The sequence below is a fragment of the Salmo trutta genome, chromosome 8 (genome assembly GCF_901001165.1).
Source record: "Salmo trutta chromosome 8, fSalTru1.1, whole genome shotgun sequence".
NCBI lineage: Eukaryota > Metazoa > Chordata > Actinopteri > Salmoniformes > Salmonidae > Salmo > Salmo trutta.
This window is the reverse complement of record NC_042964.1, coordinates 39,850,601-39,876,278: the sequence shown is the minus strand read 5'-3', so window position 1 is coordinate 39,876,278 and position 25,678 is coordinate 39,850,601. Positions and strand designations below refer to the sequence as shown.

Genomic DNA, 25,678 nt, shown 5'->3' with positions numbered 1-25,678 from the left:
ATTCTGCACGGCCAATGCAGATTCAACATGCAGCGTCTTTCACCCAGAAAGACTCACAGCTTTTCATCGCTGACAAAGGTGATTCTAGCATGTATTGACTCAAAGGGTTAATAAATACATATGTAATGTTTTATTTTTCATATTTTTACACATTTTAATCCCACTTTGTAACACACATTTGTTTTTTTAAGTCGAAGGGTGTGTATACTTTCAGAAGGCAGTGTATATGAAGGTCTTGAGAAGTAACATCACTTGCCCAACTTGTTCAAGAAATAATTTGCTCATCTGATGGATAAAGGAATGATGCTAACATGGACTAATGCATGCTTCTAATGCATGCTTGCTTGCTTATTTAGATTTCATACCGTCTTCAGGGAATGCTGTGTCTGTTTAATGTAACTTGGGTATTAACTGAGCACTTTGTAGAATTCGTTTTTGAAACGTCTTTGTCAATTCATAAATGCTAATGCGATAATAATCAAGCCTCAGTATCATATTATTCATAATAATGAAATATTTATTTCAACAAGTTGACTTATTCAGTACAGTACAATAAAATCTATTTACAGTGAACTCCCAGTTCAGTCACATGGCAGAGTAGAGGGGTGGACAGTCCCCCTTGGAAATTTGTCCCCACCTTTCAGTCTTGAAATAAGTTTTACAGGCATCATATACCCTTCATAAACACCAAACTTTGGAACCTCTAAAAGGATGACAAAAAAAATATTTGGGCCACATTTATCAATGTCCAAAAGGAAACCACTCCATCACATTCTTTAGTTATAGCATTAGAGTCCACAAAAGTGTGCCATAAAAACATAGAATTTATTATATCCTTTGATTTATTTAAATGACAGAGAGAAAGAACTCTGAATATTTCCCTTCAGGAGGTAATTTCATACCATTTTTGACACAGTCATTCTGCTGAGGGCAGTGGTAGGTTGCCCAGCTTTCTGCAAGGATCCTCACAATAGCACCCATGGAAATTAAATTACAATTCATTTGTGCATGTAACAACACATTAAAGGTTTGCGTAATACCGATCTCGGTTCTCAAAATCTCTGTAGGCAAAATTGGCATCCTTCTTGTCATGTGGGATGCGGCCAAAGGGGGCGTGGTCATTGAAGCAGGTATCGAATACCTCGTCCACCACTTTCTCTGCCTCCTCTCGGCTTACCTTCCTAACAGCAAGGATGGAGCGCAAGGCACGTCCCCGAACACATTCCTGATAGGTAGTAGTGGATGGGTTAGGTAGGGAGTTCTTCATGTGAATATTGGCCATCATAAACACTTCTTGTTAATCGCTAAGCACTGAAAAAGGCAGTGCTATACTTGCCATTACATTCAACTACAGTTTCAACTAAACCAGTTGTCAATTCAGACATACCAATTCACACGATTGGAAAAAATCATGTTATGCTATACCATGAAGGATACTAGTTGACTGAAATACATACAAGAATGTAATTTTGTTTGCAGTGAATTCACATTATCTCCAGATATTACCTGATGGTGCTTCTTGAGGCCAAAGTTGAACCTGGATACTTCATTGTGGAAGGAGCAATCTCCACTGAGATTGGCTGCTCGAATCTGAAAAATAAGCACCAAACAATTAACATGACTTCCTTTAAAACACAATTAAAACTGAGCACAAACACAACGCCCATAACATGCACGTTTATCTCTTGGTCTCACCTCTGAGCAGGCCAAGTGCTTGAAGTTGTTAAACCAATCCACATGCGCCCGGCAGTGGTCAAAGGCATGGATGAGCTCATGTGTAACCACTCGGTTCATGTGGGACTGCTGGTGAATATTATTCTGACACAAAACAATCTAGAATTGGGAGTGGGGAAAATTGGTATCTTACAGATGTGATACAAAGTACTTAGTGTAGCATGTGAACCTGTACACAAAGGTAACGGTTCTAGCCTTCTTACTTGTGATGACGTTGCATCGAAACCACCACTGACAGTCCCATCACAGTCTTCACAGGAGAAATGTCTGTCTTTGTACACTGCACTGAAGAGACAGGATAATACTTTACAAAGGGGTGGCATAATGATGCCAAATGGACATTAGCATGAAAGTGTACATTAGCATAAAAAACTAACAATATAATGGCATGATATAGCTATTAAATCACGTCAAACTCATTCCACGGAGGGCCGAGTGTCTGCGGGTTTCCGCTCAACCCCTGTACTTGACTGATGAATTAAGGTCAGTAATTAGTAAGGAACTCCCCTCATCCGACTGTCTAGATTTTAATCGAAAGGAAAAAAACAAAAACCCACAGACACTCGGCCCTCCATAGAATGAGTTTTACACCCCTGTATTACATAGTGAGTACACAAAATATTAGGAACACCTGCTCTTTCCATTACAAACTGACCAAGTGAAAGCTTTGATCCTTTTTCGATGTCACTTGTTAAATTCACATCAGCGTAGATCAGTGGTATTCAAGGTCGTGGTTGCGACCCCACTAGGCGAACTGCAGTGTGGTCGCCAATTAAAAATGAATAAATAAATAATGAATACAAATATTAAGAGCACAGATTATTGTATGGGACAATGTACAAACGTTTTGGAGAAAGATCATTTGAAAGATACAATTAAGTAAATGTATTTATTGGTTTATTTTCATTTTGATAGAGATGAAGATGCAATGAATTTAAGGTTATTTGTTGATCTGAATTTTCTTGGGGGGGAAAAAATGGGGTCCTCAGAAAGAGAAGAGATGGCATTACCAGCTGTGTGGAAACATGCCATAGTGGTGCCAATTGTAAAACTGGGAAAAGAAGCATCACACCCGGGTTCATACAGACCCATAGCGTTGACCTCTGTACTGTGTTAAGTAATGGAAAGAATGGTCACAGACAAATTAGTACATATGTTTGAGAGTACATTTATGTTTTCCTCATACCAGAGCGGATTTAGGTTGGGACGGTGTGCTATAGACTCAGTGCTAGCACTGGAAGGTGCTGGCCAACAAGCTGGCCAACAAGGAGGGAGTGGTGGCGGTGTTTCTGAACATTGAAAAGGCATACGACATGCTCTGGTAAGGGGGACTGCTGCTGGAGCTGTATTCTGCTGGGGTGAGGGGTTGCTGTTTAATTGGATGCAGGATTCCTTGAAGAACCGGACCATACAGGTCAGAGTTGGAGGAGCTTATTCTGAGTTAGTGGGGATAGAGAAAGGGACACCGCAGGCAAGTGTAATTAGTCCAGTTTTGTTTTACATAAATGGTGAATTCCATGTTCCAGGATGTTGGGCCTGGTTTTGTCCTTTTCCTGTTTTCCGATTATAGGGTGCTCTGGAAAAGAGGAAGGAATATCCTGTTTGTGGTCCAGAAGGTGCAAGAGGCATTGGAAAAGGTGGTGGACTGGGTAGATAGGTGGGGATTTAGAAATTAAGCAGCAAAGACCAAGTTTGTAATTTTGGGATGTAAAAGAAAGAAGGTGGTGCAAGGGCTTTAAATGTATGGTTCACCGCTGGAACGGGTCAAGGCGTTCAAATTCCTGGGGGTTTGGTTGGAAGAGAATGACCTAGAGGATCCATGTGGGGGGAAAAAAATAGTTGAAAGGTACGGTAAAGTTATTAATATAATATGGTGCCTGTCCAGGATATCTTGGGGAGCAGACAGACGCTCCATACAAATTATTTACCAAGCAATGATCCGCTCAGTGCTGGACTATGGGAGCATGGAATTTGGTTCGGCAGCAGCTACAACACTGCAGATGTTAGATGTGGTACAGGCAATTGCGCTGCAGTTGTGCTGTGGGGCATTTCCGACTACCCCTATCCCTGCATTGTTGATTGAAATGGAGGAGGTTGCAACGAGCTAAGCTGGCCATGCGCTATGGGATGAAAGTGCAGGGGCATGTATCATCTCACCCTGCAAGGTGTCTGTTGGGAGAGGCATGGGAATGGGGAGGAGAGGGAACTGGAGTGAGAAGAGGTAGGCCAATCTATGTGCCCCAAGTGCAGGAATGGGGGGTGGAGTCGGCAATGGGAGGTCTGGAAGTGGGGGTCCCTGTCTGCTGGCCGTATGTTCCTCGGTGGCTGTTGCCAGAGCCTGATGTTGACATGACCATTCTTGATGTAATAAGGGATAAGGACTGTAGAGAGCCTTCTCTGGTGGTTGAGGCCCATCTGCCATTGGCCTGGGGTCCCTACTTGCACATCTTAACAGATGGGAGAGCAGAGTTTGGGATACATGTTCCCCGGTTTCGGATATATCAGGGGAGGTGGCTGTCTGATGGAGTTTCAGTCTTCTCTGCTGAAATGCTAGCACTAGTGTAGGCATTGGGATGAGTGGAAGAAGTGGGGACTAAACTGTAATTTTGTGTTCAGACTCTGCAGCTAGCCTGGTTGCACTGAGAGAAGGGAAGTCAAAGGCACGCCCAGACCTGATAATAGAGCTGATGATGGCACTTTATAAAGTGGGGAAGAAAGGGTGTAAGGTAGGTTTTCTGTGGGTCCCAACTCATGTTGGGGTAGGGGAAAATGAGGCAGCCGATATGGTGGCAAAGGCCGCTTTGAGGAGGGAGATGTGGTGGTCCCATTAGGGGGGGGATGGAATGTAGGAGCATCATAGCAGAGGGGTTGACCCAGGAGTGGCAATGTGAGTGGGAGAGAGAGGAGCGGGTTAGGCAGTTTTTCTCTATCCAGAATTCTGTGAGGAAGGGCAGTAGGTATCCGGAAAGGGAAAGGAGGGATGGGGTTCTGTTGACGAGGCTGAGGTTGGGGCATTGTGGATTGGGAAGTGGGTTATTGTTAGTGGAGAAACACCCAGATGGCAAGTGTGAGGAATGTAGGGAGGTAGAGACTGTACTACTGTGAAGCATGTTCTGTTATAGCAGACAGTATGCTGAGGATAGGATGATATTTTTCTGTGAGCTGACTGAGTTGGGTGTAACCACATTTTCGCTTGTAACTATTTTGGCCTCAAATGACAGGCAGAGCAAAATAGCTGTTGTGGTTTCTTTATTCCACCGGCTTGCACCTAGGCTATTTAGATAATTAAGTGTGTTTTTCACACACCAGCCTGAGAAAGGCAGCAATACGCATTACAGTGTCTAGTCTGCCAAAACTGATAGGAGGAAGAAGAAGAAGAATTATGGCAGCTGACAGCTGTGTTGAGTTGTGATTGATGATGATTGTGGCTGGCTGACACTTACCATCCTGAACTTTTCATGGCTCCAAGGAGAAGCTTTGCATATGGACCTGAAAGGGAGATAGAATGAGATTAGGCCTAATCGGTCCTGCACCATGACAGCAATCAGGTCATTCAACAGTTAGCGTATTGCTAACTAGCTTACTCATGACAGTCTCTTTACTGTTCAACGATAGCTAGCTAAGCTTGCTAGAAACATGGCTATGACGTATATGACAAATGTAAACACAGCATCAATGGTTACACGGCCATCTAGCTAACTACTGCCATGAGATATATTTTGGAGGATGACAGACATATCAGCTTGCTAGCCTGTTCGCTTACTTGTTTCCATTGCGAATTGTAGCATGACCTGACATTTGTGATTGAAAGTGAACAAGCTTTCTGCTATCGATCCCTTTTGGAACTTTCCCGAATTCCTCTCCGGGAATAGGTTATATCCATAGTCCTCTTCTTGCTGTTTAGTTTGATCCATTGCATGGAAATTGTTTCTAAAATAGCCACTTTTGCTTCTAGGAACAAGCACAGCCTAGCTTCGAGGGGTCATTCTTTGTTTTTCAAATCACGTGGTAAACCAGACCGAGGTCAAATTAGTTTAATACTGGATATTCGGTGGCTATTCGTATTTCAATCTTCAATAGCTCTTACACAGTGTGCCATGACTATGATAATGATATACTGTATTTTTAAAATCATATATATATATATCGAGAAAAACCCACACCTTTTTTTTCTATCCACCCATGCTGATTCAGAATATACCATTTTCATAGTCACGGCATGCTTGGATCAATAGCTATTGACAAGAGAAAACAGAATATCCATTATAAAACTAATTTTCCTTGTAAGCCAGAGGTGAACGATTCAATGAATGTCTGCAACAACATTGTTGCTAGCTAGTTAACAGAAAATACATTAGCTTTTTCTAATATAATTGCAAACAAGGTTCATTGAAACACATTACTCCATGCATTGGCAAGTGACATTGACTGTGTGCACGTTCGGTATAGAAAAAACGCAAAGGCTGCTGGGAGGTGTTGTCAAAGGGAGAGTCGGATGAAGGGAGACTGACGATGGTGGTTGGAAGAGCGTGCTTATTTGAAATGGAAAAGCGTCGCGGTAGCTTTTGATAAAGAAGAACATCAAGATGAAACAGCTGCTTTATAAGATGAGCGCTACATCCCGAGGAGTTCGTGCTGATTGTATGGAGATTGTGACAGTCGGTTAAATGGCGTCCTTTGAGAAGGCAAGAACAATATTGTAATGAAACAGGCAGGGAGCATGTCTCGAACCCTCCCCCTTCTAGGCAGAAGTCCATCGCGCTATCGAGTGTGCCGCAAAAGCATGCTCGAGCAGCAGAGTCGATATACGCGCTTATAAACCCAGGGTCGTTACAATATGTATGTCAGGGGAAGTGCAGTTTTATCATAAGGAGATGTATACTTAGAGAGAGCGCTTGAGTCTGTTAAAAAATGGTGCGGAAAAGGGAGATGGTTTGTTAAAGAAGAATGGTAGAAAGCGTAAGCTGAGGAGAAATGGAAGTGAATGAGGTTGAAGTATTGGAGGTGGTAGGTGTGGGGAAGTTCTCGCAGCCGAGGCTTGCACCGAAGGTCAGGATAAAGATGAGTCTGACAGTAGGAGTGATGTTTTTGGAAAAAGGGGACCCTTGCCTATTGGCTGATCCATTTGTGGTTTCAGGGTGGATGAAAACAGAGTTGGGTGCTGTGGAATTGGTGAAGGTAACCAGAAGTGGTCTTGTGATAATTGTTTGTTTCTGCTGGTCAGAGGGAGAAGGCACTCCGCGTTAAAACGAATGCGGGCAAGAAATGTCAATTGTTTTGCTCAAGAAAAGGGTGCCATTGAAAGGAGTGATTACTGGGGTAGCAGTAAATGTAAAAGTTGACCAACTGAAGGGGAAGATTCCCGGTGTTTGTGATGCTCGTCGTTTGGTATGACGCATACAGGGCGGCGTGAGTGGTGAAACAATCATTGTCTGTTCTTTTGTGTTTTGATGTTGAGTCTTTGCCCAACAAAGCGATGTTAGGATATATAAGTTATCCTGTACTAGCTTTTGTGCCAAATACATTACGTTGTTACAGGTGTCAAGCTTATGGGCATGTGGCAGCAGTGAGTAGGAGGGAGGTTCCTAGGTGTGAGAAGTGTGCAGAAGGGCATGAGACAAAGGAATGTGTAGCATTGGGGAAAAAGGTGGTATGTGTAAATTGTAAGGGTGCCCATGGGGCTGGGGATCAGAAATGTCCTGTGCGAGAAAGACAGGTTTAGGTTTCCAGGTTTAGAGTAGTGGAAAAGCTGTCATATGTTGAGGCAGTGAAAAAAGTAGAGGAAGATGGGTCAAGGGGGACAGATCCTGAGAGGAGTGGTGTGAGTAGTAGATCTGTACCAGTGCAGATGGATAGGCCAACAAGTGATATATTTTTCAGTAAGATTAGATTTTTTGCATATATAGCAATGGTTATCAACTGTACTGCAGGGATGGAATGTAAATCGCAGAAAATTGAGGTTGTGGTGGCAGCTGCAAAGAGGTATTTGGGTGTGCAAGACATCAGAAGACTTACAGGGTGTGTTAAGTGGTGGTGTCCAATCCTTTCAGGTTGTTGGCCTGAGGAAGGACTAAATATACACTGCTCAAAAAAATAAAGGGAACACTTAAACAACACAATGTAACTCCAAGTCAATCACACTTCTGTGAAATCAAACTGTCCACTTAGGAAGCAACACTGATTGACAATAAATTTCACATGCTGTTCTGCAAATGGAATAGACAACAGGTGGAAATTATAGGCAATTACCAAGACACCCTCAATAAAGGAGTGGTTCTGCAGGTGGTGACCATAGACCACTTCTCAGTTCCTATGCTTCCTGGCTGATGTTTTGGTCACTTTTGAATGCTGGCGGTGCTTTCACTCCAGTGGTAGCATGAGACGGAGTCTACAACCCACACAAGTGGCTCAGGTAGTGCAGCTCATCCAGGATGGCACATCAATGTGAGCTGTGGCAAGAAGGTTTGCTGTGTCTGTCAGCGTAGTGTCCAGAGCATGGAGGTGCTACCAGGAGACAGGCCAGTACATCAGGAAACGTGGAGGAGGCCGTAGGAGGGCAACAACCCAGCAGCAGGACCGCTACCTCCGCCTTTGTGCAAGGAGGAGCAGGAGGAGCACTGCCAGAGCCCTGCAAAATGACCTCCAGCAGGCCACAAATGTGCATGTGTCTGCTCAAACGGTCAGAAACAGACTCCATGAGGGTGGTATGAGGGCCCGACGTCCACAGGTGGGGGTTGTGCTTACAGCCCAACACTGTGCAGGACGTTTGGCATTTGCCAGAGAACACCAAGATTGGCAAATTCGCCACTGGCGCCCTGTGCTCTTCACAGATGAAAGCAGGTTCACACTGAGCACATGTGACAGACGTGACAGAGTCTGGAGACACCGTGGAGAACGTTCCGCTGCCTGCAACATCCTCCAGCATGACCGGTTTGGCGGTGGGTCAGTCATGGTGTGGGGTGGCATTTATTTTGGTGGGCCGCACAGCCCTCCATGTGCTCGTCAGAGGTAGCTTGACTGCCATTAGGTACCGAGATGAGATCCTCAGACCCCTTGTGAGACCATATGCTGGTGCGGTTGGCCCTGGGTTCCTCCTAATGCAAGACAATGCTAGACCTCATGTGGCTGGAGTGTGTCAGCAGTTCCTGCAAGAGGAAGGCATTGATGCTATGGACTGGCCCGCCCGTTCCACAGACCTGAATCCAATTGAGCACATCTGGGACATCATGTCTCGCTCCATCCACCAACGCCACGTTGCACCACAGACTGTCCAGGAGTTGGCGGATGCTTTAGTCCAGGTCTGGGAGGAGATCCCTCAGGAGACCATCCGCCACCTCATCAGGAGCATGCCCAGGCGTTGTAGGGAGGTCATACAGGCACGTGGAGGCCACACACACTACTGAGCCTCATTTTGACTTGTTTTAAGGACATTACATCAAAGTTGGATCAGCCTGTAGTGTGGTTTTCCACTTTAATTTTGAGTGTGACTCCAAATCCAGATCTCCATGGGTTGATAAATTGGATTTACATTGATTATTTTTGTGTGATTTTGTTGTCAGCACATTCAACTATGTAAAGAAAAAAGTATTTAATAAGATTATTTCATTCATTCAGATCTAGGATGTGTTATTTTAGTGTTCCCTTTATTTTTTTGAGCAGTGTATTTAAATAGTGGAGTAGTGTGGTTTTATTTTTTGGTGAGTGTAGCGTTTTTGTTAATTTTTAAAGCAAAGTATAAGGTAGTACTCCAGTCTAGTAGGTGGCAGTAATCAATGCAACATTTATTGGATGTCAACCGCCGTTAAACCTCATCGACGAAGAAGTAGAAGACACGCTGTCATGGCGCCCAACACAAACAGAAAACGACAGAATGGTGATAGTTTGTAGCTAATATTAAATGCTAGTAAGCCTCGTTTAAACTTAAACTGATAAATTACAATCAATTTGGGACGCAAGGGACAGGTACTCAAATATTATAATGTAATCAGCTCTTATTGGCAGGTCGAAACTCGTTAAAAGCGTTGCGTTAGTTTAGGCAGCTAGCTAGCTAGTTACCATCTATAAATTACTGCTTTTGCGAGACAGCCGTGACTAGCTAACTAGCACATTTCTCAACTGTAGCTAACGTTAGCTTCTTGGTGTTATAGTAGTTAGTCAACAGCAGCGTAACGTTACTAGCGCCACCGTTTTTGAGTAACCTCAAAGAACTCACTGTTAGCTAACTAAGTTAGCGTTTCTATTGAATATCTGTCGCCGTTGACTAGATAGTCAGCTAGCTATCTAACATCTTAAATTAAAGTGATCCTATCTCCTGTTTTGTCAACCTAGTATATTCAATGTATTTGACAGGTAGGCATGTCTGAAAACAAAGCCATTGAACTCCAACTGCAAATGCGACAAAATGCAGAGGACCTGCATAGCTTCATGAAAGATCTTGACAGCTGGGAAACTGACATAAAGAAGAAGGATGAGCAACTAAGAAGTGGGAGTGTTGGCGAGTCTCAAGTATGTAACACTTGAAAATGTATGTTTTATGTTTAGCTATAGAGTTGAGATTGTGCTATGTTAGAAAGATCCTGAACTATGTATTCCTGCCTTAGAAAAGCCTCCCACCAGTGCGAAACAAGGACTACAAAAAGAAGAGGGAGAAAAAGAAGGCATCAGACAACAATGCAAAGATTGAAACAAAACAAGTACCCAGGATAAATTCTTATGACTATCAGTCATGGGACAAATTTGATGTGGTAATGGATTAGGTGGATCTTGCCTGTTTCTCATTTGATTTCAATAGTGAGTTTTTAAACTAAGTCTCTGGTTTTAAGCTGAATGGCAGCAGTGCACCCTGTTAAACAGTATGTACTGCTTGCTGTTACACTAAACATTTTTGGGATGTTTTTGTCTTTTGGTAGGACAAGGTTTTGGAGTCCATGGATAAAGAGGACAGCGCTGCTGAGTCCAATGACTCTGAATCTGAGGATTCTGGGGTTCCTGCTACTGACCAAGACAAAGCTCTTGCTGAGAAGGAGAAAGTATGGCTTCACACTTATAGTATTGAAGTCAGACTCAGCAACACCAAACCTGACAGACATGCAGAAATATGAATTCTCACGTAAATGTTGTCATTTAAAAATATTACTTATTATTATTATGACACAAGGACCACCATTGAAGGGCATTTGTTTGCAGTATGTTGTGATTTTGATCCTAGACAATTACCCATACAATATACCACCATCGGGGCCTCGTTAGCAACTATCACCAGTCATTGGTGGTAGTAGTCAATAATACTCAGTCAGTAGTCACCTGTAGTGAGTAGATGTTATTACTTTATTGTATGTATAGATTGCAAAATCTTATATTTGCTGTACTGAATTTGACAGTTGTTTTTCAGGGTAATCAGCTGTTTAAAGAAGGGAAGTATGATGACGCCATTGAGTGTTACACCAGAGGCATGGGTGCAGACCCTTATAACCCCATTCTGCCTACAAACCGAGCTGCCTGCTTCTTCAGACTCAAAAAGTAAGCAACATGTAAGGAAATAAGCAACATATGTAACACTTTAAATGACAACATTAACGTGATAACCTATGTCTGTCAGGTTTGCTGTTGCCGAGTCTGACTGCAACTTGTCCATCGCTTTGGACAGTAACTACTTCAAAGCATTTGCACGAAGAGGAGCAGCTCGATTCGCCCTGCAAAATTATGAATCTGCCCTAGAAGGTGAGGAGTAATAGTAACACAACAAAACATGTTTTCAAATGGGTAGAATGCCGGCACAGGATGTATAGTTTTTATATGCTGTATTATCTTAGTTTTAAGTGACCAATTATTCTATTTCTGCTTCCTTCCTCTACATAACTAGATTATGTAATGGTGCTCAAGCTGGATCCTGAGAACCTGGAGGCACAGAATGAAGTGATGAAATGCAAAGAGGTGAGACATTATCTGGTGTTGGATCTATTACTGTACCTCTGTATCCCCCCTACCTCTGTATCTAACCTCTCCTCTAACGGTAGGTCATTGCTAAACTGGGTGGAAAGGCAGAAAGCCCAGAGGCTGCAGTGGTGACCCCACCTGTGGTGGACGTCAAGCAACAGCAGCTCATGGAGGAACAGCAGAGGAGACAGGAGGCGGTGGTGCAGAAAGACAGGGTAGAGCCACCAGCTACACGTATCTTTCGATGTTAGAGTAGGCCCCCTACATATTGGGTACCAGTTTCCCAGTGACTCTGAGACACTGCAGCGCTGAAGACATACCGCAGGTGTACTACAGCATGCTATTTGCCTGTGTTTAAGTGCATTGTTTTCTAAATGGTTACCACGGCACTAAACCTTGACTCTTTCAGGGGAACGCATACTTCAAAGAGGGGAAGTATGAGGCTGCAGTAGAATACTACACCAAGGGCATGGAAGCAGACAGCACCAATGTCCTCCTGCCTGCCAACCGGGCCATGGCTTACTTAAAGCTGCAGAGGTAAGCAGCAGGGAAGGCAGGATAAGCGAGTATTGGATAAGTATAAATTCTGTCAAAGCTGTGCATTGATTAAGCTTGATTCTCTCCCTAGATATAAAGAGGCTGAAGAGGACTGCAGTAAAGCCATAGCCCTGGATGGCACCTACTCAAAGGCCTTTGCCCGCAGAGGGACAGCTAGGGCTGCTCTGGGACTGCTAAAACAAGCTAAAGAAGGTACAGTAGATAGGCATCCAAGAGGCTATATCTTATTAGTAGGTCACATGTCATTAGCAACCATTTTTTGTAGGCTAGGCATGTTTCTATGTAACTACCTTGAGCAGGTTGAAGTCTTTATGTGAATGGTAGCAGTAGTCATGGAACTGTTTATTATGTCCATGGTTTTTTTAGATTTTGAGGAGGTCCTGAAGCTAGAACCAGGAAACAAGCAGGCATTTCATGAGATGAAGAAGATTGCAATTGTACGTATGTGGTTCCCTGCTCACTAAGGTTTTTCTGTTAATGTTCTTACACCTGTTGTCTTTGTTGACAAATCCTTGACATAGCATCTCTGCTCTTGTGTAGGACTTGGGCACCAGTGGTCTGCTGGCAACAGAGGAGCATGCACAGCGGAGAACAATACTGCCAGTTAACAAACCACCTCACCTGCAGTCAACCGTGAGTCTCTCAGATAAAACAGTAAAAATATTCTCAGTAGGCTGCTTCTGAACTTTGCTTTAAAGATTCACACAACAATGTTGCTATTGGATTTCTTTGTATCTCAGAAACCATTGAGGAGAGTGGACATTGAGGAGGTTGGTGGAAAGATCCTTGTCCAGAAGGAGCCCTCAGCTGTTTTCACTTCAACCACAGCCCCCTGTGTTAGGCCCCAGAAGACCACCTCCATCGCAGACACCGTGAGAGAGGCCTCACCTCCCTCTACCTCCCCCAGCGCTAAGATCCTGAAGATAGAAGAAATATCAAACATCCCCTCACATTCCCCTGTCAAGTAAGTGATATTGTTTAATTGCTTAATCTCAAGCCAAACCGTTTGAGGATTTTGATACATGTTTTGAATAGAACTTTTGTCAACAGTTAGGCTTTTGACAATAGCACCACTGAGGCTGTTTTCTTATTTCAGAGGGCCTGAGGGGGATGCTGTGAGAGCACAGACACAGAAGCACAGGGAGGCAACCGTCAGTAAACCAACAGAACCGCCTGCTACACCCTCAACTGAGGTCGTACCTCCTGCCCCCACCAACAGCTTCCAGCTAGAGGCAGACCTAAGGAAGATTGGAAATGGCCCTGAAGTTATCTACAAGTATTTGAAGGTGGGTGTGGAATTAAAATATGATGAAAAACGCAATATTACACATCCAAAAGAATAAAGACATTTCAAATGTCATATGTGCAAATAAAGTACAAAGGGGAAAATAAACTATGGGTTTTATTACTGTCCTTTTTTTTATGTAACCTTTTATTTATAGCCTATACAAAACGGTTACTAATGACATGTGACCTACTAATAAGATATAGATGCCTGTCTTATTGTGATCATCTATTCTTCAACAGAGACCTGATCTCTTGTTTGGGGTTCTATTTGTACACAAACAAATCACCATACAATGAGATTTGTCTTTTCTGCTGAGAAAAACATGTAGATGCCACCAAGGACTGATGTTTATTTGTTGTGTGTCTGTTTTCTGTTTTAGCAAATCCAGCCTCAGGCATACGCAAAGATCTTCCAGAGCTCTCTTGAGCCAGACATGCTCAATCAGATTCTAAAGACGTTACAAAGCTTCTACATCAAGTAAGTACTGTGCAAATACCATGCTATTACGACTGTTTTAGCTCATACAAGAAATGTGACTGTTATCACATTGTCCTTATCAAATTAAGGAATGAAGAGCCACCTGTCATACTGGAGATCCTCAGGAATCTGGCCAGTGTGAGGCGGTTCGACATGGCTGTCATGTTCATGTCCATCCCTGAGAAGAAAGGTACCGATTGGTTGTTGATCTGGCACAGTTTGTGATACATTATTTAACCCCAATACAAAATGATTAACAGATATTGATAACTGCAAACTCTTGTTTTTTTTCTAGTTCTACAAGAATTGTTTGACTTTCTTCGTCAAGCAGGACTTGAGGACGCTTCAGTAGGAGCACTGCAAAAGAAGTATGGAGTGTGACGTGAGTGCAGAACCCTAAAAATGGACATCACCACAGAGAGCAAAATTGCTTTTTTCTTAAGCAAGCAGTCGATTGAAGTAGTTTTTCAATGCTCTAGTACATGTTACTAATTCAAACATTGCTGTATGTACACAGTGCATCACTTAATTTTGCCTGCCATATTGGAAGGTCTATAACATTTGATGTAATGCTATACTGTTTTTTTTTCTATAGCTCAAAACATGTAAAAGTTTCATCCTCGTATGAGAACAGCAGTTACTATGCATGGCCAAAACAAGAATGTTCTGACTGCGGCCCAACAGAACCATAGGGGTAATAGTACAGATATGCATCTGGCGCTCTCGGATTGCCAATACAAATTTTGTTTGTTGTTATTTTCAATTCTTCTGTCCAGGACTGTCCATCTCATGTTCAAGATGTTAATTGCAGTGAATGAGTGTGAATACCTAATAAATTGACAATCTATATTGATGATCACTGGAAGTGCAGATACGGAGAAGATACTTTTCAGCAAATAGCATTTTCACACATTAACTGTAAAATATAGGTTTTGGTGTCCTCTACACATGGACTAAGGTTGGCACGAATTTATAAACTGTGGAAAATAAACCAATTACAGGAAGTCTGTCGATCTTCATTAACAAAGCACACATTTTCCAAACAGCATTACAAGATAAAGACACTGTTAGATTGCATCGTTGTCCCACCGCCATTGAATGGAATTCTTCTCTTGACTTTTCTCAACATCCACACCAGAGAGAATCTTTGGGAATAAGGGGAGAAATGTTAATAGCTGGCTGAACTTGGTGGCATGTCTACTACACATGATAATTGTATTAGCGTGTAACTGACAATAATGGAGAATAACCGTGAACTAAAAAAAATTGTCATCGTCTTAATGCCTATATTTTAGCATGGGGGGATTCAACATTTTTCTCAGGTAATAGTTTACCCAATGGCAGTTTTTCATTTTTACAAAGTGGGTGAAGTTGATAATCATTTTAGGAGCAGAACGGCACGGTCGGGAGAAGCTTCATTTCCAAAAGTTCCAAGCAGTCAACTATTAGTTATTGAGATGCCGGTTTCACCAAAGCTGTGTTGTATTCATTAGGTTGTTTTAGCTCATTTTCAAACATGCTTTATGATTCATTACAAGCTCAAACCATTTTTCTACTAAAATGACAATTATGGCAGTAACTGGCCTGTTGCATTACAATTGTTACCTGAGATGCCGTCCCCAGTTGAATAGAGTAGTAGAAAGTGTTATAAGACCAATTAAGTTAATGAGTCATAGTAGTTTGACCATACCTGTGACACTGAGTGTCTCATTGGCTGTGGCTGTCTTCCCGGTGATCGTGTTGTGTGCCTCGCAGCTGAAAGACTCAGTGGCCACGTAACGGTTGACGGTTATATCAACCACACTGCCGTGCATGGTCCGACCATACACACTCCAGGTGTAGCTGCAAGAGGGAGAGCACTGGGCAATACACTTGAAGCTGGCCTTGATCCCTACCTCTAGGGCACCTGGTCCTGAGATGGTCATGTTAGATGGTCCATCTGAAAGAAAGGTCAACATTAGACTTAAGCTCAGCAGAAAATAAATGTCATCTCACTGTCAACTGTGTTTATTTTCAGCAAACTTAACATGTAAATATTTGTATGAACATAAGATTCAACAACTGAGACAAACTGAACATGAACTGACCAACAGAAATGGAATAATGTGTCCCTGAACAAAGGGGGGGGGGTCAAAATCAAAAGTAACAGTATCTGGTATGGCCACCAGCTGCATTAAGTACTGCAGTGCATCTCATGGACTGCACCAGATTTGCCAGTTCTTGCTGTGAGATGTTACCCCACTCTTCCACCAAGGCACCTGCAAGTTCCCTGACATTTCTGGGGGGAGCGGCCAAAGCTCAGTCCGATGATGCTGTGACACACCACGACGGACCCTCCACCTCCAAATCGATCCCACTCCAGAGTACAGGCCTCGGTGTAACGCTCATTCCTTCGACGATAAACGCGAATCCGACCATCACCCCTGGTGAGACAAAACCGTGACTTGTCAGTGAAGAGCTCTTTTTGCCCGTCCTGTCTGGTCCAGCGACGGTGGGTTTGTGCCCATAGGCGACGTTATTGCCGGTGATGTCTGGTGAGGACCTGCCTTACAACAGGCCTACAAGCCCTCAGTCCAGCCTCTCAGCCTATTGCGGACAGTCTGAGCACCGATGGAGGGATTGTGCGTTCCTGGTATAACTCGGGCAGTTGTTGTTGCCATCCTGTACCTGTCCCGCAGATGTGAGGTTCGGATGTACCGATCCTGTGCAGGTGTTGTTACATGCGGTCCGCCACTGCGAGGACGATCAGCTGTACGTCCTGTCTCCCTGTAGCGCTGTCTTAGGCGTCTCACAGTACGGACATTGCAATTTATTCCCCAGGCCACATCTGCAGTCCTCATGCCTCCTCGCAGCATGCCTAAGGCACGTTCACACAGATGAGCAGGGACCCTGGGCATCTTTCTTTTGGTGTTTTTCAGAGGCCTCTTTAGTGTCCTACGTTTTCATAACTGACCTTAATTGCCTACCGTCTGTAAGCTGTTAGTGTCTTAATTAATTGTTTATGGTTCATTGAACAAGCATGGGAAACAGTGTTTAAACCCTTTACAATGAAGATCTGTGAAGTTATTTGGATTTTTACGAATTATCTTTGTAAGAAAGGGTCCTGAAAAAGGTCAGTTTCTTTTTTTGCTGAGTTTAGAATGGCTCATTTGTTCTGCACTACCTCATTTCATACTTCATACAACAGTGACAAGACCACTCAGTTTCAAGGTCTGCACAGAAATATTTTTTGACAAATACAATCTAACTGCTGCTCACCAATTAACACAACTGAGGTATTGGCAGTGCTGTTGTCATTGGTCACTGAATTGTAAGCCACACAGCTGAGTGGTCCTCCGTCCATGGTGGTCTCAGGTGTGAGGGAGAAGGAGGCGTTCATCTCTGCCAGCCTCCCCTTGTATATCCAGGTGTAGGTACAGGTGGGGTAGCACAGGGCCGAACACTGAAGGTCTGTCTTTGATCCAGGCAGGAGATACAGGACTTTACCTACTGGGCCTTTGCCAGATTGGATGATAACAGCTTGAAGTGGTCCATCTGGAAAATGTAATGAAATATCTTTATGATTAGCTTGTAAACACACACACACACACACACACACACACACACACACACACACACACACACACACACACACACACACACACAGGGGTGGCATGTAGCCTAGGGGTTAACAATTGTGTTGTGTCATTGAGCAAAGCACTTAACCCCTAATTGCTCCTGTAAATAGTTTCTGGATCTCTTCTATGATCTTTCTTGAAATACTGGTGTATGGTGAGCAAAAATGTCTGTATAAATATAATTTATCTCTGCATACTCATACTCACAATTTACATTCAGTTGGTACCCAACCCCTTTGATGGGTGCTCCCCCCTGAGAAACGATGCATTGGTACAGCCCACCATCAGACTGGAGCAGAGGACTAAAAGACATAGTGATGTTGTTGGGGGAGAGACTGACCCTGCCGGACACAGCTATAGGGAGGCCATTTTTTAACCACAAAATGGAGGATGGATTCTGAGAGCCCACACACTGCAGTGAGAAGGGCTGGTGTGCCAAGGGCTTGTTCTGGGACACCGGCTGTACAGAGATAGGATCTGGAAGACAGGGGAGTGGAAAAGAGGTGAAGAGGACAGAAGTTAAACAGAGAGATACCAAGTTAAATATTTTTGAGTTGGCTTTTATAAAATGGTGGGTATCACCTTCAAACATCTGATTCTAAATAATGACTTGTGACAATTCTTTTGTCACAAAAACTCTGACTTACCAGTGACGGTCAGGATCTTGGTGCTAACAGCAGTGACCCCTGAGGCAACATTCTTGGCCTCACACGTCAGTGCCTCATTGTGCCTGTACTCATCAACAGTAACCACCAGTTTACTGCCAACCACGGGCTTGTCGCCCTTATGGAAAATGGGCAACTGGATCTCGTCGCCATTGAAGATCTTTCCATTGAATGTCCAGGTAAACGTACAGGAGGGGGTGCAGTCAACAAGGCACACAAAGTTGTAAGTGTCTCCTACTGTCACTGAGCTGGAACCCGTGATCGAAATGGCCTCCGGTCCGCCTGGGAAGAGGAAGAAGTAAACACTTGATTGTGTGTTTAATTGTAAACTCTTAGAACTTTCTAAAAATACAGTTTACACAGAATATATGACTAACATAATAAAGTAATAATTATCCAATGTGACTTCAATGGACCACTCCAAAGTTGAAAAGAATGACAATTCCACTCACGGGCCACATAAGGTGTAACATAGGTTGAGATGAAGAGGAGTGAGACAGTGTCCTGAGCCTCACAGATCAATTCCTCTGCAATCTCCCAGGAGTCAGGTGTGACGGAGATGGTTTGACCATATTTGGTTGTCACTGTGCTTTGTGCTTCAGAACTAATTGTCCAGGTGTAGGAGCAGGACGGGTAGCAATCAGCAGAGCAGGAAAAGTTGGACGTCACTCCACTGGACAGTGTATCAGGACCTGTGATCTTTATATTGGACGGTCCAGCTAGAAAATAGATAATTGTCGTGGGTTGAATTAGGTTGGAGAGTGTAGAACAGAGCTCCGCAAACTTTGCATGTGCAGTACAGAGGCTCAAAAGCATAACATCTGTTGGCATAGTATGATTTCTAAATATTTGTTTAGATTGATAAAAACTGATTATAAGGAGCCTACCCGTCACATTGACTGTTTTGCTGACCGTCACTGACTTCCCAGTGGTGGGGTTTATAGCCATACAGATCAGGACCTGTGGAGGAACCTGCTCCTTCAACTGGAGGTTGAGCTCTGGGCCCTGGGTGGTGAGCCCTCCTCTGGTCCAGGTGAAGGTGCAGGCTGGGAAGCAATTGGCTGAGCACTGGAAGCCATAGGGAACTTCCACCGTCACTGTGTTCACCCCACTAATCTTCACAAAGGACGGCCCATCTGGCAGAATGGAAAACAAGCCCCTGAGTCATACACATAATGTGAAAAAAATTAGGACGAAGTGGATTTGAATGTTTTATTGTTCACCATAATGTTATAATGTTAGCGTAAGGATAAACAATGGGTGATGAATGCATATACATTTTTGGCATACATTTATTTTGTACACTTAGAAATTATGCCAGAAACCTAATGTATCTTACATGGTGTGGTTTCCTCCGATGTCCTGCCCTGCTCTCTCTCACTGGCAAGTGTTCCTACAGAAACACAGAAATAAAAATAATCCGATGCCATCACAATGGTTCACCTTACATGAACTATCTTATAAAGCATTAATAACGTTTAAATGGCCTAGGCCCGAGATACACATTACATGCTGTTTACTGTTTAAAACATTTGGATTTTCATTACAAAACAATTTCTTATTGGCTACTTTGACAATTCAGAAAAATTCAGAATTTGTTTTACAATACAAATTGCATGAGCAAATGTAATTCCTGACTTGAAGAAGATTTGACCTCAACACTAACAGATTCAGTTGAATGTGGTATCTTACCGGCCAGGCAGGTGAGCAGCAGAGACAGACTAAATGTGCAGAGGAGAACCATGGTTCTGCTGCTGAGATCCAGGTTACTAAGTGGCTGAAATGTCCACCCAACAGCTGTTCTACCCTTATACCTCAGAAAAAACTGGCTGACAATCTTATCAGGAACCAATTCAAAAACAAGACATTATCCAACAGTGCCAGAAAAGCGCCGCTAGTGTTTGGGCCTTTATGTGGGTTATCAGCTTCAAGGCATTGTGTTCTGGTTAGGGTGTGCGTGCTAGTTTCTTGTGTTCATAGGCGTTGATCTACTGCGACTGAGCCTTTTGATACTGCCAAGTGACATGTCTCTGAGCTAGGGAGCATTCACCTTGTTTGCTTCTCGTCCATTCAGACAGGTGAAGGTTACAGACAAAAGAAAGTGTGCAAACATGTTTTAATCTGTTTATCCTATTATGTAGAATAGCTCTTATGTAGATACAGAGGTTGTTGGTATAATAATTATATTAGTAAAGGATACTTATTGTTTTTCCATTTAAAATGCATTAATTCACTGTAACTATAATGTAACTATAATTCAAGATGATAAAAGGGTTATGCATGGAAAAACTTGAAAAGATAGAGAGGGTGTGTGTAGGTGATACCATTGCCTCTCTGGAACATTGATTGTTCTTATGTACCTTAAAAGAAACTCGTGATATATAATCAGTGATAATCAAAAACGGACTAATCACACTCCATGGTCAAGTGTGTTTTAATATTTACTCGTGTTGATTACATTCAAGAGCAAAATGTAGATGTAGTTGCAGGGTGGGCCCCTCATCTGTTGAGAAGTTAATGCTACTCATCAGTCAGACGATATGTGAACATAGCACTTCAACTAACAATCCGGAACTATCTCACATTTCAAATATTTAATTCACCATGATGGTCATTGATTTAAGGTACTTGTTTCAGAACTTATTTGAGAGAAAATACAAAGAATTTCAAAAACAGTTTGTCATGTAGTTTATTGCAGAAATGCAGTTTGTAGACAAATATTGGGAGTGTAAATTATTTGGGCAAACAAGATCTATATAAATGTAACTTTTTTTTCTCCAAAGGCACAGACTTTGAAGTAATGTATTTTAAAGGGCGTGTTGAGCTGGACCTGCCCTGCCTTGAGCCTGTCCACCTCAACACGTCATTTAAAATACATGACTTAAAAGTCTGTGCCTTCCATGAAGATGGCATGCTTGCAGGTTTCAACTCCATCTCAAGTCTAGAAAAAGTTACACATTGCAAAAAAGACATGTTACTAAATGAATGTAAATGTTTCTTTATTAAATATTTAATCCAGATAGGCTATACACGTAATGATGCTTGCACAAACACACATAGTGCTTTGATAGCGAAAGATTCAGCCAAGCCTTTCCACTTCACTTATCATCAGCAAATATGGTTAACATCCTGATATGAGAGGCACTGTTTGTTCTTTGTTCTTTACCAATAAACCACATGTTCCATCACTGTCTGTAATAATGATGACATGTTTTCAAATGATTCAGATATGCGTGTGGAGAGCAGATCACTTCCTTGTATAAAACCACCTTCTCCTGGATTATGGTGATATCACGGTGTAGAGTGAGAGTGTGAAGGTGAACAGAAGCAGGTCTATAGTCTGTTCAGCCTGTGTGGCCATGGATTTTTCGTCATCTGTAACACACACAAAAATATATTACAAAAGGAACACCAAAAAAACAGCAGACATTTACTCCTGAGGTGCTGACCTGCTACACCCTCTACGACCACTGTGATTATTATTTGAACTTACTGGTGATCTATGAATGAACATCTTGAAGAACAATCTAGCCTTAATGGCCATGTACTCATGTACTCTCATGTATCTAGCACTAATCCAGTAATCCAGACATCATGTCCGTAAATTACAAGACATTGAATTATCATTCCATTCCAAATATCACAAAGACCATGCACCACTAATTTCAGGTTAAGTGTCATAAAAACAAACAAACCAACAAACCACCCACCCACCTAAAACCTGCAGTATCTTTGATACTGTAGAGGACCTCCCAGAGTCATCATTCCTTGCGGTGCATGTGAGGTTTAGGGACTCTTCCCATTGGCGAGCTGTGAAGAACAGCTCGTTGCCTTGTCCAATCTGCCCGTCGATACTCATTCTGTAGCTACAGGAGGGAGAGCACTGGGCGGCACAGTCAAAACTGCATGGCACACCCACAGTCACAAAGTCAGGTCCCACAATGGTTAGTTCCAAGGGACCATCTGAAAATTACAGTGCACAATCAGGTAATGTAGGCCTACCAGAATAATGCAGGGGCTTACCTGGGCCGAAGCCCCTGGGCTGAAGCCTGTATGGGGTTCGAGAGGACCCCCCAAAAAATCCTACCAGGGTGCCTATTAAAACAAAGCCCCGGGGCCTATGATTTCTTAATCTGGCCCTGGATGTGGAGATGGACAATTGCATTACACTAATGACAATAGAGAATCTACAATTGTTTGAGTAAGCTCTAAATCTCCCAATAACCTACATGTCACAGGTATTGTCCTTGTTGCCATGTCATAGAGCCCAGACACACTGTTGACGGCCTTGCAGTTCAGGGTAACAGAGGTGGCCAACTCTTCGGGAGTTACGGTAATCTCGTTCCCCTGTCCCCCGAGCCATCTGCCCTTTATCCCCCAGGTGTAGTTGCAGGAGGGATGACAATCGGCGTAACACTGAAAGCTTTTTGGGGCCCCTGGGGTCATCAAGTCAGGGCCTGTGATTGATACGTTGGTGGGTCCAGCTAAATGGAGGAACACATACACATTTAGATAATAGTCTAGATCCTACGACCAATGTGAAAAACATGAGCAAAATAATTGAATCCAGCACTCATCCAGTAATCCAGACATCATGTCCGTAAATTATAAGGCATTGAATTATCACTCCATTCCAAATATCACAAAGACCATGCACCACTAATTTCAGGTTAAGTGTCATAAAAACAAACCAACAAACCACCCACCCACCTAAAACCTGCAGTATCTTTGATACTGTAGAGGACCTCCCAGAGTCATCATTCCTTGCGGTACATGTGAGGTTTAGGGACTCTTCCCATTGGCGAGCTGTGAAGAACAGCTCGTTGCCTTGTCCAATCTGCCCGTCGATACTCATTCTGTAGCTACAGGAGGGAGAGCACTGGGCGGCACAGTCAAAACTGCATGGCACACCCACAGTCACAAAGTCAGATCCCACAATGGTTAGTTCCAAGGGACCATCTGAAAATTACAGTGCACAATCAGGTAATGTAGGCCTACCGGATTTTCGGCACACAGTGTGTAAATTTACTTGTAATAGGGATAAATTACTACAACGATAACAAAATAAAAAGTCATGGCATTTCAAATTGACCCCTCATTTCTGTACAGTAGTTAGCTGCTAGCCTGCTAGCACTACCGCCCTACCACAGGTACAATCCAGAGGACCAAACACTCCAAATAATGATGTTGCCATACTGTAATACGTTGACTGGTATGTGTCTGTGGTTTACTTACCGGTACTGTCCTTCCCTCCATCAGTGGTCACAGCTGAACCTGGAAGTTCATAAAAACAGCCTCACAGTCTATCATCAAGACATTATAATGTATATGTAACACTAAAACTATCATTAAGCTTAGATCCAAATATGTTAGCCCATTGTCCGAACAAAAGCTTAACCTCAGCAGACACTGAACATATACATGGTTATAGAGCTTAACAGGCAATGTCCAGAACATGTAGACCTACTGACTGATGTCAAACCGAGTTTGGCATCCTCAATAATACATGATCTCAAAACAATGTTGTTGTTTTTTTCATATCATATTACCTGCTAGGTACACTAGCAGCAGAAGCAGATTGAGCAGGGTGTGTGTATCCTTCATCGTCTCGCAGTGATGGAGTGAATTGAATGGACACCAGGAAATGTGGGACTGTTACAGAGTCAAGTAGTAGAGTGAGAAGGTGCACACCTTATCAGAGAGAACAGACTGAGAGCAAACCTGCCCTGCCTTGAGCCTGTCCACCTCAACACGCCATTTAAAATACATTACTTCTGTAGTGACCATTAAATAGGGCGAAACAGAACTGGCAGCTTTTACTGTGAACTAACATGTAGAGGGCAATGTACTGAGGTATAAAATAGGTGGTCTCCAACTCTCCAATTCTGGTCCTTGAGAGCTGAAGTCAATTAATTCCCTATTTGTAATAGACAACCAATTGGAGGGAAAGATTAGAAACAATATGTGTAATACATGAGTGTACGACGAATATAGGAGTGTCGTGAACTTGGTTTCAGGGCGTGGCTTGTACCAGAATCTGTTAGTGAAATTCAAATACAGTGCAATTATGTCATACTTTTGGTTCTTTTAATGTAATTACATTTAACCTCACACAGTTGTGTATGTGTCACGGGTGTCGTAGGTTAGAGACCAAGACGCACCGGGAAAATATATACTCATCTTCTTTTTATTTGGTGAAGAAGGAAAACACAATAAACGTATACAAAACACAAACGAACTGGACAGTCTTGTCAAGCAAACAGCTAAACAAGAACAATCTCCCACAAACTAACAGGTGAAAACAGGCGACCTAAGTATGACTCTCAATCAGCAACAACGATGTACAGCTGTTCCTGATTGAGAGCCACACCAGGCCAACACAGAAATACAACACTAGACCAGCCCCCTAGAAATACAATACAAGAACATACCCAACAACCCGGAACACCTAAATCAAACACCCCATCTTACATAAATACATATCTAATAAACCCCGAACCACTTAAATCAAATACCCTTTCTCATAGATACACCACTAAACCCAGAAACACTCTACACAAAATAACCCTCTATATACACACATAACCAAAAATATGTACAACAAATACCCTCTGCCACGTCCTGACCAAACTACAATAACAAATAGGCCCTTTACTGGTCAGGACGTGACAGTATGAAATAGTCTTTGACTTGGTTGTGTCAACAGTGTCAGAAACTCTGGTTTGAACCTAATTTCGCATAAACATTTCACACAACCATTTCTTGCAGTTGTATTCCATCATCCATGTAATGCTTTTCACATTGCAGAGCCCATCACAAGTTATACTAGTTGTCGTGTTGGAAGTGGACTCTGGATACAATAACCCTGAATCCTTGGAGCTCCACAGTATTCAAAAAGATAAATGTCAATGTGTCTTCATGCATCTACACTCAATGTCTACATATTTAATCACTTGACTCCTTTATTTTGTGTGTTTAAAACCGTTATATATGTTTACAAAAATGACATTTTAATCCCAGTGCTAAGGTTTTTGGGGTATCTGTACTTTACTATTTATATTTTGGACAACTTTTACTTTTAGTCCACTACATTTCCAAGTAAAATTATGTACTTTTTACTCCATACATTTTCTCTGACACCCCAAAGTACTCGTTACATTTTGAATGCTAAGCCGGACAGGGAACTGGTCCAATGCATGCACTTATCAAGAGAAAATCCCTGCTCATCCCTAAAACAAGAAAATTGTGCAGCCTGGTTTGCTTAATATAAGGAATTTGAAATTATTTATACTTTTACTTTTGATACTAAAGTATATTTTAGCAAACACATTTACTTTCGATGCTTAAGCATATTAAAACCTGATGTATAAGTAGAATTTTCCCGGGATACTTTCACTTTTTCT

The 25,678-nt window shown here is 42.6% G+C and overlaps 4 protein-coding genes across 11 annotated transcripts; 1 reads left to right on the top strand and 3 right to left on the bottom strand.

Annotated features, from left to right (window-relative positions):
• Nucleotides 1-493: 493 nt before the first annotated feature.
• On the bottom strand, nt 494-5,755 carry LOC115198909 (mitochondrial inner membrane protease ATP23 homolog). 2 transcript variants are annotated; one of them, XM_029761318.1, is made up of 7 exons: nt 5,498-5,737; nt 5,178-5,223; nt 2,390-3,310; nt 1,938-2,019; nt 1,696-1,833; nt 1,507-1,590; nt 494-1,225 (listed from the first exon to the last, which is right to left on the bottom strand). In XM_029761318.1, the coding sequence occupies exons 5-7, from the start codon at nt 1,792-1,794 to the stop codon at nt 1,022-1,024; spliced, it is 387 nt and encodes a 128-aa protein (XP_029617178.1). In that variant the 5' UTR covers nt 1,795-1,833; nt 1,938-2,019; nt 2,390-3,310; nt 5,178-5,223; nt 5,498-5,737; the 3' UTR covers nt 494-1,021. The 2 variants fall into 2 exon arrangements, with proteins under 2 accessions (XP_029617178.1, XP_029617177.1); XM_029761317.1 differs by lacking the exon at nt 2,390-3,310 and having other exon boundaries at nt 5,498-5,755.
• A 446-nt stretch (nt 5,756-6,201) lies between these two features.
• Nucleotides 6,202-14,997, top strand: LOC115198907 (RNA polymerase II-associated protein 3). 7 transcript variants are annotated; one of them, XM_029761308.1, is made up of 18 exons: nt 9,535-9,607; nt 10,088-10,239; nt 10,335-10,478; nt 10,644-10,763; nt 11,126-11,253; nt 11,333-11,454; nt 11,597-11,667; nt 11,751-11,885; nt 12,080-12,207; nt 12,299-12,420; nt 12,595-12,665; nt 12,769-12,861; nt 12,969-13,192; nt 13,325-13,514; nt 13,896-13,993; nt 14,083-14,183; nt 14,289-14,375; nt 14,589-14,997. In XM_029761308.1, exons 1-17 carry the CDS (start codon nt 9,574-9,576, stop codon nt 14,372-14,374), a joined length of 2,019 nt encoding a protein of 672 aa, XP_029617168.1. In that variant the 5' UTR covers nt 9,535-9,573; the 3' UTR covers nt 14,375; nt 14,589-14,997. The 7 variants fall into 7 exon arrangements, with proteins under 7 accessions (XP_029617174.1, XP_029617169.1, XP_029617171.1 ...); XM_029761314.1 differs by lacking the exon at nt 9,535-9,607 and adding an exon at nt 6,202-6,419 and having other exon boundaries at nt 14,289-14,997; XM_029761309.1 differs by lacking the exon at nt 9,535-9,607 and adding an exon at nt 6,203-6,419 and having other exon boundaries at nt 10,084-10,239; nt 14,289-14,997.
• On the bottom strand, nt 14,583-20,183 carry LOC115198908 (hemicentin-1). The gene is made up of 9 exons (XM_029761316.1): nt 19,968-20,183; nt 19,615-19,668; nt 19,163-19,411; nt 18,728-18,994; nt 18,258-18,557; nt 17,818-18,087; nt 17,252-17,527; nt 15,684-15,932; nt 14,583-15,138 (listed from the first exon to the last, which is right to left on the bottom strand). The coding sequence occupies exons 1-9, from the start codon at nt 20,017-20,019 to the stop codon at nt 15,116-15,118; spliced, it is 1,740 nt and encodes a 579-aa protein (XP_029617176.1). The 5' UTR covers nt 20,020-20,183; the 3' UTR covers nt 14,583-15,115.
• A 1,074-nt stretch (nt 20,184-21,257) lies between these two features.
• On the bottom strand, nt 21,258-24,314 carry LOC115198906 (uncharacterized). The gene is made up of 6 exons (XM_029761307.1): nt 23,825-24,314; nt 23,511-23,549; nt 22,986-23,234; nt 22,505-22,759; nt 21,990-22,238; nt 21,258-21,650 (listed from the first exon to the last, which is right to left on the bottom strand). The coding sequence occupies exons 1-6, from the start codon at nt 23,877-23,879 to the stop codon at nt 21,556-21,558; spliced, it is 942 nt and encodes a 313-aa protein (XP_029617167.1). The 5' UTR covers nt 23,880-24,314; the 3' UTR covers nt 21,258-21,555.
• Between the last annotated feature and the right edge of the window lie 1,364 nt (nt 24,315-25,678).